At 22.1% G+C, this 12,595-nt stretch overlaps 3 protein-coding genes across 8 annotated transcripts in view; all 3 read left to right on the top strand.

Moving 5' to 3' along the window:
* LOC102676567 (LIRP-like) overlaps positions 1-939 on the top strand; it is a 2,149-nt gene extending 1,210 nt beyond the window's left edge. For 4 of the 5 annotated variants that reach the window (XM_006619208.2, XM_006619210.2, XM_006619209.2 and 1 more), the window contains exon 3: positions 153-224. In XM_006619208.2, coding sequence (XP_006619271.1) covers positions 153-168 — 16 coding nt within the window. In that variant the 3' untranslated portion in view covers positions 169-224. Of the gene's footprint in view, positions 1-134 lie in introns of all 5 variants that reach the window. The other variant, XM_031512209.1, reaches the window with a different exon arrangement.
* On the top strand, positions 755-3,822 carry LOC102676972. 2 transcript variants are annotated; one of them, XM_006619212.2, is made up of 5 exons: positions 764-892; positions 984-1,013; positions 1,379-1,541; positions 1,608-2,529; positions 2,596-3,822. In XM_006619212.2, exons 3-5 carry the CDS (start codon positions 1,422-1,424, stop codon positions 3,657-3,659), a joined length of 2,106 nt encoding a protein of 701 aa, XP_006619275.1. In that variant the 5' UTR covers positions 764-892; positions 984-1,013; positions 1,379-1,421; the 3' UTR covers positions 3,660-3,822. The 2 variants fall into 2 exon arrangements, with proteins under 2 accessions (XP_006619274.1, XP_006619275.1); XM_006619211.2 differs by lacking the exon at positions 984-1,013 and having other exon boundaries at positions 755-892.
* A 1,071-nt stretch (positions 3,823-4,893) lies between these two features.
* LOC102681907 (transcriptional regulator ATRX homolog) overlaps positions 4,894-12,595 on the top strand; it is an 8,096-nt gene continuing 394 nt past the window's right edge. Inside the window, exons 1-18 of the mRNA XM_031512210.1 lie at positions 4,894-4,944; positions 5,129-5,301; positions 5,390-7,388; positions 7,447-7,745; positions 7,848-7,948; positions 8,016-8,164; positions 8,239-8,472; positions 8,733-8,943; positions 9,019-9,428; positions 9,504-9,802; positions 9,950-10,244; positions 10,306-10,595; positions 10,667-10,826; positions 10,901-11,248; positions 11,331-11,634; positions 11,713-11,916; positions 12,011-12,127; positions 12,216-12,365. Coding sequence (XP_031368070.1) covers positions 4,928-4,944; positions 5,129-5,301; positions 5,390-7,388; positions 7,447-7,745; positions 7,848-7,948; positions 8,016-8,164; positions 8,239-8,472; positions 8,733-8,943; positions 9,019-9,428; positions 9,504-9,802; positions 9,950-10,244; positions 10,306-10,595; positions 10,667-10,826; positions 10,901-11,248; positions 11,331-11,634; positions 11,713-11,916; positions 12,011-12,127; positions 12,216-12,365 — 5,760 coding nt within the window. The 5' untranslated portion in view covers positions 4,894-4,927. The remainder of the gene's footprint in view (positions 4,945-5,128; positions 5,302-5,389; positions 7,389-7,446; positions 7,746-7,847; positions 7,949-8,015; positions 8,165-8,238; positions 8,473-8,732; positions 8,944-9,018; positions 9,429-9,503; positions 9,803-9,949; positions 10,245-10,305; positions 10,596-10,666; positions 10,827-10,900; positions 11,249-11,330; positions 11,635-11,712; positions 11,917-12,010; positions 12,128-12,215; positions 12,366-12,595) is intronic.

Below are 12,595 nucleotides of genomic sequence, written 5' to 3'. Positions count from 1 at the left end.
AAAAAAAAAACAGAAAAAAAGTACTAGAATTATAGTTGGTATTATTGATGCAAAATGGAGGAAAGTTATAAGAATTTAAATATTTTCAATTCAATATCACATTCTTCTTATTTGTTTGATCTTAAATGTTTAAGAAATCAATTTTTTTCCAGAAATGGAGATGGATGATTATATGGCATTTTATGGTTACGATCTATATCCTTATAAATCTATTAAAAATGCGAAAAAAATGATACGATTTCGAAGAAACTCTAAAGGAATTCATGAAGAATGTTGCCTAAAATCTTGCACGACAGAGGAATTGCGCTCCTATTGCGGTGCCCGTTAATGAGGGAATTTTTTTAAAATTTTAAACATAAATTTAAGAAAATATTATTTTTTTCTATTTACTGGTTATATCATTTTTAACAATTTATAATATATTTTCAATAATTTTTTCAATGTAACAATTCAGTAAAATCAAAATTACGAATATTTTGTAAATGTTCTATTTTGTTTCTTTTAAAATTATTATTGTAAATTGATAATTTATTTAATTCTATGTTATAAAAAAATTAATAAGTTTATTTTTAATTGTTATATCTTATTTTACAATATAAATTTATATCAATTTAATTTGTTATAAGAAATCGAAAAATATGTGAAAATGAATTTAATATATATAATTTAAATATATATTATATTTGTATATATTATATATATGCATATATTATGCATATTATTAATTATAAGAGATTTTAATTAGTGTGGTAATATTTTTTATTAAGAAGTACATAATGAAAGTTTTTCATAATTCATAATAATTGTCAGCTTCAACTGCAACTGGTTCAACTGACGAGAATTTAAAATTTACTGTAAAATATGATCTCATTTGTACTTAACCATATATTATGTAAGACAAATTCAATATTATTCATTAAAGATATTTACACACGCATACATATATATATATATATATACTTACCAATGTATCTTTTTTAAAGATGTACATTTAAAAAAATATCTATCAATAGGTTAGTTTTTATGAAAATTTAATTTTATTATTTAATTAATACTATACATGTGTATAAATAACTTACTGTACTTATATCAAAAAATAAAAAATATAAAAAATGAATGATTATAAATTTTAATNATATATATATAAAAATTAAATAAAAATAGTAGAAATTAAATTTTTGTGTATAATTTTATAATTGTATAAATATCAAAAATAAAAATTTATTAAGTTTTAATATACTTTCAAGATTTTTATTATATATTAAATATATATAATATAATATAATATAATTGATAAATTATGCACAAAAATTTTTTATATCAAATTTAACAAATATATCAACGTATATATATTTAACAATATATCAAATTTTTACAGGTGAAAGATTTTGTGAATTTTTACTTGTATAAATAAACAAATAATGGAGATAGAAGAAATTTATAGCCTTACAATTTTTCCACCAGTAATATCTAAATTCGCAGTTCAATGGTCTATGGATAATAATATATCTATTCTTACTGAAAAAGGAATTCACATATTCGTAAGTTTAATTTAAGTTAATAGTATATCTAAAATTAATAATAAATTTAATTATTATTTTATATAGGAATTGATACCTTCTCCAATATCTCCTTCTTCAACTATAAAATTCTCTAGATCCTTTATTTATACACCTTCAACATTTCCAACAGAAATTATATCTAACAGAATAGAATCCAAAATTTGGAATATGCATCGTGAAGAACTTTATTCATTTATAATTGAGGAAAGTATGACTCCAAAATTATCTAATGTAAAAGAAATGACTCCAAAAATAATTGATTTAGCATGGTCACCAAAAGATTTAATACATCCAAGCAAGTGTCTTATTGCTATTTTAACTTCAGCAGGTGCTGTTATAATTGCATGTAAAATCTGTAGAGATTGGTATCCTGTATATGATTTATCTTCTTTACGTTATAATATTATAGAACAAAAGATTAATGAAGAATTAGAAGAAAATAAAAATAATTCAGTTTCATTTGAAACATTCAAAGTTTACATGAAAGCATTACAAGCTTCTTGTTTCACTTGGAGCAAATTTTTTGCAGATTTTGCATATTTTGTTGTTGCATATCTTAATGGAGATATAATTATTTATAAAATCTTAAAGATATTTGATTATAATGAAATACTTAATCCTAAAATTGTAGGAATAATAAAATTAAATGAATCTGTAAAAATGAATGTTTTAAATTGGATTACAATTAATACAAAGAAACATTTAATTATTATTGGATATTTTGATGGACGTATTTATGGACTTAATATTGAAGAGCATGATGAAAATTTTGAACTAATATTCATTGAGAAATATTATGATTACACTGATCGTATTGCTATTAGTGCTATAAAAATATTTCCTCAAAATGATTTAAATATAAATGTTCTTATTGCAAAAGGATATTATCTATTTTTATTATGTTTTAAAGAAAATGGTACATTAAGAAGTATGCAACATTTGCAATTAGAAGGTTTTATGATTTCAGGTAAATAAAGATATTTTATTATATAATATATAAAAAATATTATATAAAAAAATTAATTATTTCTAGGAATAATTTGTATAAGTACAAACTGTGCACTGATCACAACAGAAAACGGTTCTATGTTTGCAATTGATATAAAAGAAAATCAGTTATTGAAAACAAAAGTAAATAATAAATTATCACAAGTTCATGTTCGATGTCTAGGTCTTGCACATTCTCCAAGTTCTGTGATTTTTATAAATATAACTAGTCCCAGCACTATGTACGATCATTTAGTAGTAAAGGAACCAACCAAAATATATATGTTTTGTTTAAAGAATAAAAATTGGAATCCATTATTTATTTTGAATCAAAGTAAACATGAAAAATTTGAGCAATTGTGGGATTGTTTAGAAGCAATTAGGATAAAAGCAACAAAAGCGTCAGACTTATCATTAATATTACCAAAAGTTCCATCTAATTTGGAATTTTTATCTTTGCACGAATTACGAATAATAATGTGGACATCTGTGATAATGGAAATTTGTGAAAAGAGGAAAATCATTCAAGGAATGAATAATATTGCTGGAGAAATATCAGAAGCTCAACCTTTAATTTTTATTCATACTGCATGCAATTATCTTATACATCTTGAAAATAAGTCTTCTTTGATAGAACAGCAAAAAGTTTCCATGAATTTATTAAAAATGTATTTAGAAGTATATTTGGCTGGAGAAGAAAATGAGAAAGTAACTCCACTTTCCAAGCGTATTAGAGATGTTTTAAAAAAAATATCTCAATACAATTTAAATAATATTGAGACTTGCAATCTATGTGGTGAAATGATAAATGATCTTTCCTGGAAAGTTAGTAAGTGTTCACAAGGTCATATATTACCTAGATGTGCTATTACTCTTTTACAAATAACTGTGGTGCCATACAAAACATGTCCAATATGTGGTTTAATTTTTCATCCATGTTTGGACCAAGAATTTAAAGAAACGAGGTGTCCTTTTTGTGATGTACCTGCACTTGAAGAAAACCGAATGTTGAATTCTAAATATTATATTCCAAAGGAAAAGAGTTTGTCCAGATTACATAATTATATTTTAGAAGATCAAGAAATGGAAATAACTGCTGAGGAATCTTAAATTCAAATTTAAAATATCTTTTAATAAATGATATAATCAATAATATAATGTGTAAAATATGTGTATATTTCTTATCATAATTTTATGTATTTATTTATTATTAAATAATGTATTTTTAAGAATAAAAATGATGTAAATAATAAAAGTGATATATGCCAAAAAAGATATTTTAAAAATCTTAATAATTGATAAATGTAAAAATTGTAGAATTATTTTACATTTGATATATTTAAACATAGTTATGGGTTCTATCCCCAGAGGTCAGTAATATCAGGTGAACCATATTTATCTCAGTGAATCATTATATTCTTAAATGTGAGTTTTTTCATTAATTATATGCTTTTTTATTATTTAAATATAATAATTGGTATCAATTGATATATTTTATAGAAAATTAAAATTAAAAAATTCATTTTGAATTAATTGATTTAATAAATATTGTAATACGTAAAACAATGTAATACAAACATATAAATATAAAACTACAAAAATAAAGTATTTATTAAAATTTAACATATCAAATATTGAAACATTAAGCTTATTTTTATCTTAATTAATATGTAAAGGTAATAGTAATCATATACTCATTCGCAAAATAAACGAGTTACAATTTAAATATAATTTTTGATATAATAAATTATAATTTGACAAAAATAAAATAATAACAATTTGTTATTAATTTTTAGTTCATTAAAAATATTTCATTGATTAGACAAGATTTAAAACAAAAATTTGAATACATAAAAGACAATAGATGAATATATAACATTATAAGTTATATATATATTTTTATATGAATATATAATTAACATATCAATAAAAAATCTTGCACAATATTATTCTTTTAACTTATTATTATTTTAATTTCATTAATTTTATAATTATATTATGTTATGTAGATATAATTAAAAAATAAAAAATATATTTTTTTCTATTTATTATTGTTATATATATATATATAATATTATTATAATCATAATATATATATATATATATATATAATATTATTATAATCAATGTTGTTATATGATAATATTTTTACACAGAAAGAATAAAATAATTTGAGTAGTTAAGAATAATAAATAATAAAAGAAAAATAGTAATGATAATAATGTTTATAAAAATTTACTTATTAATTTATAAATGTGAAGCTGTAAATATTTTCAGAAATATAAAAACTTAAATGGTACTTTTGAATTTTGTAATTTGAAAATGAAAATGTTTTACATTTAATTCAAAGTCTTTTCAAAAATTATTTTACAATCACTATGTTTTCTTCTTTCAAGTAAGTATACATAATAAAGAAAATAAATTAATGAGCTAATTTTTAAAAATTTTATTATAGAAATAAATATTTGAAAGAAATTTTATTTAATTAATTATATAATGGATTGATTTGTATTAGAAAATTAAATTTATATAATTTATTCACATATATTAATAATTTATTAATTTATGTTTGATTTTAGGAAAAATACTAGAAAAAAATATTCACAAACATCTGAGATAAAATATCCTTCAATATCTATGAAACAGAGATTTGCAAAAGTAAAGAAGTTGCAAAATTCAATGAAGTCATTATGTGACAATGATTCCAGTTCTCTCGAAGATGTACGACCTTTTTTTCTTAAATCTAATTCATGTAAGTTAAATACAAAAAAATTTGTTTATAGAAAGAAATTAGAAAAAATATTCAAAATTAAAAAATATTGCTTTAAAATTATTTTTAGGTGACAATTCAGTTGATAAATCATCTGATGATGAAGATAATATTAATGAATCAAAACATGGAAAAAAATCTACATTCTATACAATTACTACAGATGAGAGTGAAAATGATTATCAAAAAACAGATAAAATACTTTCAAAAATTAACAAGCATAAAAACAATGTAAAAGATAAGAAAATAAATTATGACAATATAAAAAAACAAAACAGTAAGAATGAAAAAATAAACAATGATTCAGAAGATGACATTTATGAAAAACATACTAATAAAAAAGAAAAAAAACATTTAACACTAAAGTCAAAACAACAACATTTTATCAATTTCCATAGAGAAGATTCTAGTTCTGGTAAAGAATTCCAAAAATCAAAAATTTCCCGTACTGGTTTGAATATCACAAAAAAATTAACTCAAGCTAAAAAGGACAATGTAATTTCTATTGAATCAGATTTAGAAAGTATAATAGAATCAGAAAAAAAGTTTGAAATTAGCAAAGAACAAAGTTTACAGTTAAAATTTCATGTTGTTAAAATTTTTAATAAATTTAAGCAAGCTTGTTCAGGATATGAATTACAAATGGAACATGTTAAATGCAAATACTTTAAAAAAGAATTAATATATCAGAAATCAGTAAGTAATGTTATACAAAAAACAAAAAACGTGATCAATAATCTTAAAACAGAACTTGATGCACAAGAAAAAGAATTAATAAATTTTTATGAAGAATGGAATAAAAAATGTAAAGTACAAAATTTAGATCATGGAGATAATTCTTTAAATGAAATTGAAGTTACAAAAAAGATAGAGGATAAAGAAGAATCAGATACATCAAAAAGTAGTTCAAATGTGGAAAGTATAGTTTCTGAATGTGATAATGAAGAAATATTTTCTGATACTGAAACAAATATTATGAAAATAAACATTGATAAAAATAGAGAAAACGAAGATACAATAGTTGCAAAATTTTCAGAAAAATCAACAAATGACAATGAAAACAGTAATCGTATTATATCTCCTATCTTAGGCAGTAATAATAAAAAAGGAAATAGAATTTATGCAGACGATAATTCGAAAATAATTGATGAAAATAAAAGAAAGTTTAAAGAATTTAACATATCTTCAAATGAACACATCATAAACGAATCTGTAAATGATATATTTGAAGAAAGTATAATTGAAAATACAGATGATGTCAATTTAAAAGATGAACATGAAAATGAAAAAAATTTAGAATCAAAAGAAAATGAAGAAAATAACGATAATAAAAATGAAAATTCTTTGAAAAATGATGAATTGAATGTAGAAGTTAAAAGTATAAATTTGTGTGCAATTGAAGTTAAAAATATAAAATCTAAATCAATTACTTCTGAAGAAATTTCAGAATCTGTTGAAAAAGAAGACAATAACATTTCAGATGAAGTTGATGATGAAGAACAAGCTAAAAGAGCAATGTTAGAATCAGATTCAGAAACACCTACAAATGAAGAATCATTGGTTGAAAAATTTATTAAACAGTCTAATACAAGTGATAGTTTTGAAAAAAAAGATGTATTACAAATGAAAAAAATTAAATTTGATAAAAAAAAAGGAAAAAATAAGATATCAAATAATACCAGTTGTAAAAATAATTCATCAGATGAAAATGAAATTATTAAAGAAGAAGCTTGTGCTAAAAATACTTTGCTTGAATCAAATTCAGATGATTCTACAAGTCCTTATGACATAAAAAAAAATTCAAATAAAAAATATGATTCTAATGACGATAGCGAAAAATTAAGCTCTGATAATGATATTGTTTTAAAACAAACTAAAAACAAAAATAAAGATTCTATAAAAGACGATTCTAAACAACAAACATTTAAAATAAACTATATTGGATCAGATAGAAAGTTAAAAATGCTTTCTGAAGTTATTATTGAAAGATTACCGGAAAATATTCTTAAAAAACATAAAAACGCATTACAGAAATCACGACAATATTTAGAAAGTAAAGAATTTAAAAGGTATAAAATGAATAAATTATTTTTCATTCATTTTTAGTAAAATTTATTATTTTTACAGTTTAATTGATTTGGATAGATTACAAAAAGATTATAAAAATAATATTGATATAACACGAAGTTCCTTACCTAGAAATATGATGAAATATAAAACAAAGGAAAAGGAAGATTCTTTATTAGATCATTTAAAGAATGTGAAAGATGACGAATTTATTGAAAATACAAATAAAAAATCTAATATGGAAAATAATAATTCAATTGCAAAAACATATGGTAATTTTCAAACTAACAAAGAATTAATAATGGAAGCAGATGCAGCTACAAAGAAAATACTTTTATATTCTTCTGATTCTGATATTGGTAAATATTAGATTAGTTTTTTTTAAATATAGAATTAAAAATTGTTTTTTCTTTAATATGCACATTAATTTTTTATATAAAATTTAATATATTTTAATTCAGGTGAACAAAAAATTATTTTTGAAAATAGTGAAAATGAAATAAAATCAGAAAGTAGTTCAAAAAAATCAAATCAGAAAACAGAAAAAAAGAATGGTGATAAGGTAACATTTAAAATAAATAAATACAATAAATTTATTATTTATATTAAAATATTAATTAATTTGATAGGAAAATGATGAAGAATGGAAGAAAAACAAATGGAGACGAAATAAATTATTAACAATGAAATTTTCTTCAGATTCGGATTCTGATATTACAAGGACAAAATGGAATAAAAAACAAGAAGAGTTATCAGAAAAGATGGAAGAAACTCATGTGTGAGTTACTTAAAATAAAATTGTTAGAATATGAATTAGTAATAAAATATGAATTATAATATCTTTTTTAATAGTGAAAATTTAGCTATCAAAAACAAAGTTATGAAACGTGAAAGAAGAAATCGTAGAAAAATTATAGATTCTGATTCAGATATACAACTTTTAAATTCTGATACAAATATTAAATCTTCTGTCACATCAGAAGATAATAAATCAGATAGCGATACTTCAGTAGGAAAGCCAAAAAAAGTGCGTAAACGTAAAACATATAAATCATCTGATACAGATTCCTCATTTACAGAAAAAAGGTATATATTTTATAATTAATTTTAAAAGGAATATACTACTGTACAAAATTTTAAATCACTAATTATTCTTGTAATAATAATTCATAGTTTCTATGAAAATGAAATTTATTATCATATATCTTTTTGCTTTATTCTGATAGTTTTTCTATTAAATTATCAATTTTTATAAGATATATTTTAAAAAATTTTATATTGATTTATAATACATATATATACTTTTTGATGAATAACTTTTTATATTGATTTATACATTTATTTAGATCTAAGCCAAAGAGAAAACGTATTAAAAACATGTCCAGTGATAGTGATAGTGATAACGATCAAATTATAAACTCTCAAGGAACACCTGGAAAGAAAGGTCGGAAAAATATTCGAAAAGTAATGAAAGATAAGCAAGTTACAGATGATACTAAACAAGCTGCTAAAGAAGAGGAAGAAAGACTCAAACGTATTGCTGAGAGACAAAAATTAGTGCGTATTTTTAAATAATTAATTTTTGATTATATCAGAATTAAAAATGATCATTTTTTTTATTCTTTAATATAGTATAATGAAATGTATGAAGTAAGATTGGCTGGAGAAGAAAAAGTAGATAAACTAATATTGGATTTTAATCCTGAAACAAAAGAAGAATTGATAATTGTTCATAAAGATCTAGTGAAACGTTTGAAACCTCATCAAGCCAAAGGAATAAAGTTCATGTGGGATGCATGTTTTGAATCACTGGAAAGAATAAACTGTTCTCCTGGATCTGGATGTATAATTGCACATTGTATGGGATTAGGAAAAAGTCTTCAAGTAATTGCGCTGGCGCATACACTTTTAATACATGAAAAATCTGGCGTTAAAACAATTATGATCGTTTGTCCTTTGAGCACAGTACTTAATTGGCTCAATGAATTTAAATATTGGTTAAATGATATAGAAAATGATATCGAAATTTATGAAATGACTAAGTGAGTTTTATACAAGTAAAGTAATTAGTAAATAAATAATTACATGATATTTATTCATTAATAAATTTGTTAAAGATTAAAGAAAAATGTAGAACGGAAGTTTCAATTAGAAAGTTGGCAAAGAACTGGTGGTATACTTCTTATTGGTTATGAAATGTTTAGAAATCTCACTGGTACAAATAATAGAATGAGAAAAAATATGAAAGAAGCAATTTTACGATACTTAATAGATCCTGGTCCGGATATGATAGTTTGTGACGAAGGTCATTTACTAAAAAACGAAGATACTGCACTTAGTAAATCTATAAAACGAATTAGAACATTACGTAGAATTGTACTTACAGGAACACCACTTCAAAACAATTTGATAGAATGTAATAATTAATTTTTATTGAATAATAAGTATTTATATAAATAATTTAATATTTATTTAGTTAAATGTCTTATAATAGATAATAAAATAAAAATTATACTAATATATTTAAAACTAATATACTATATTTAAAACTAATATATTTCAGATCATTGTATGGTACAATTTGTAAAGCCAAATCTTTTAGGTACAAAGAGAGAATTTTTAAATAGATTTGCAAATCCAATAACTAATGGTCAATTCGATGATTCTACTGAATATGACGTTAAAATAATGAAAAAACGTGCATATGTTTTGCATAAGATGTTAAAGGGTTGTGTACAAAGATTTGATTATTCTGTATTAACACCATTTTTACCACCAAAACAAGAATATGTAATTTTTGTTAGTTTAACAGAAGTGCAAATTAATATGTATAAATATTATTTGGATAATTTTGCAAGGTATCCGAATTGATTTTGAAATTGAACTTCAGCAAAATTTAACGAATATTTTTTATTTCAGGCGAATACGTAATGCCAATGGATCTCTTTTCGCCGATTTTCAAGCATTACAAAGAATATGGACGCATCCTATAGTTTTACAATTGAATGCAGAAAAAATAGAAAAAATGAATGAAAAGAGATTAGATTCCAGTGATTCTGAGGGTTCTTTGCGAGATTTTATTAATGATAGAGAAACAGATTCTACAAGTAGTAATATAAGTACTACTGATGAAGATGATGAAGTAAAAAGTATTGACTACAATGTTGTAGGAAAAAATACAAGACGTAATTCAAAAAATAATAAATCTGGTAACATTTTGTTTATATTAATATATGATATATGAAAATAATATATATATATATTGTAATTTTATATCTAGAAATTGAAATAATTCCAAAATCCGAAGAATTTGAAAAAAAAGAAGAAGAGTGGTGGTCACAATTTGTTCAACCTGAACATTTTGAAGATATGAGAATTTCTTCTAAATTGATACTTCTTTTTGGAATTTTGAAAGAATGTGAACAAATTGGAGATAAAGTGTATGTCTATTATATCATGAAAAAATAATTTATATATCATTTTCAAAATGATATATAATTTTTAATGATTTTAGGTTGGTGTTTTCACAATCATTATATTCGTTAACTCTAATTGAACAGTTTCTTGAGAAAATCGATAATGCAACACAAAACGGTATAAATTCAGATTATATTGATGGACATACTGGAAGTTGGTCATTGGGTTTAGATTATTTTCGATTGGATGGTCAAACATCTGCAGAAAATAGAAATATATGGTGCAAAATATTTAATGAACCATCAAATACAAGAGCAAGATTATTTTTAATCTCAACTAGAGCAGGTGGATTAGGAATTAATTTAACTGCTGCTAATCGTGTTATTATTTTTGATGCAAGTTGGAATCCTTCACATGATGTTCAAAGTATATTTCGTATATATAGGTATATATTTAAAAATTTATTTTAATTTATTTAAAAAATTGAATAAAATTTTATAATTATTAAGACATATTTTTTTATATAGATTTGGTCAAAAGAAACCATGTTATGTTTATCGGTTTCTAGCAGCTGGAACAATGGAAGAAAAGATTTATAATCGGCAAGTAACAAAACTATCGCTTTCTTGCAGAGTTGTTGACGAGCAACAAATTGAACGCCATTATAGTAATCATGATTTAAGCGAATTGTATTCGTTTGAACCAAATATAAATAATGGAAAAAAACCGACTTTAAATTTACCAAAAGATAGATTATTAGCAGAAATATTTTTAATATATAAAAATTTTGTGGAAAATTATCATGAACATGATTCTCTTTTGGAAAATAAAGTAATTTGTTATATTATATTATAATATATATTTATATTTATTAAAATAGTTTTCTTTACGAATTTACTTTAAATACAGGCAGAAGAAGAATTGAATGAAGAAGAAAGAAAGCAAGCTTGGTTAGAATATGAAGAAGAAAAGAAAGGAAAACCAATGCCATCATATTCAGCAATTCCAACAATCCTAAATCAATATAATGCAATATTAAATCAATACAATGTACCATCGACATTTAATATTAATACAGATTACGAAAAACTTCGGGAACTTCTTCAAAAAGATGTTAGAATATTTATTGTAGAATATTAGATTTTATTTTAATAATTTAAATATTTTATTTATATCTATTGACTTATTAATTATTTATATTTTATAGTATCCTAATGCAACACCAGAAACTCAACAAATGATGACTAATCGTGTATTGGCAGATATGTATACTTATTGGGAACGACAAGCTTATCAAAATTCTGCAAATCAAATAATCAATCAGGTAATTTCTTAAATTTTTGTTGATAATATTTAAATATAAAACATGTTTTTCTTTATCAATTTTTTTAACTGAGGATTTATGAAATTAGAATCCAAATATAAATCCGATACAAATAAGAACTCAGATACCCAATTTGTCCCAAATGTCTTATGCAATGCAGAATACAAATCAAAATCTAACCAATCAACCAAATGATTATAGGACATCTGATATTAGATCTGATGATGATGTTGTAGAGGTAATATATTTATATATTTATGTAATTAATATACATTAATGATATATACAGACTGTTAATATATTCATAAAATACTTTTGTAAAATTGATTCTAGAATTGATTTTAGAATCCAAACAAACATAAAAATTAATATACAAAAATATTGGTTAAAACTTATTTATTAAGTTATAAGTATTTGAAGCTATTAGATGAAACAAGATGATAGTGTGATGAAGATATAATATATACT

Source organism: Apis dorsata, unplaced genomic scaffold, assembly GCF_000469605.1.
Source record: "Apis dorsata unplaced genomic scaffold, Apis dorsata 1.3 scaffold_397, whole genome shotgun sequence".
Taxonomy (NCBI): Eukaryota; Metazoa; Arthropoda; class Insecta; order Hymenoptera; family Apidae; genus Apis; species Apis dorsata.
This window is presented reverse-complemented; position numbering and strand designations above follow the sequence as displayed.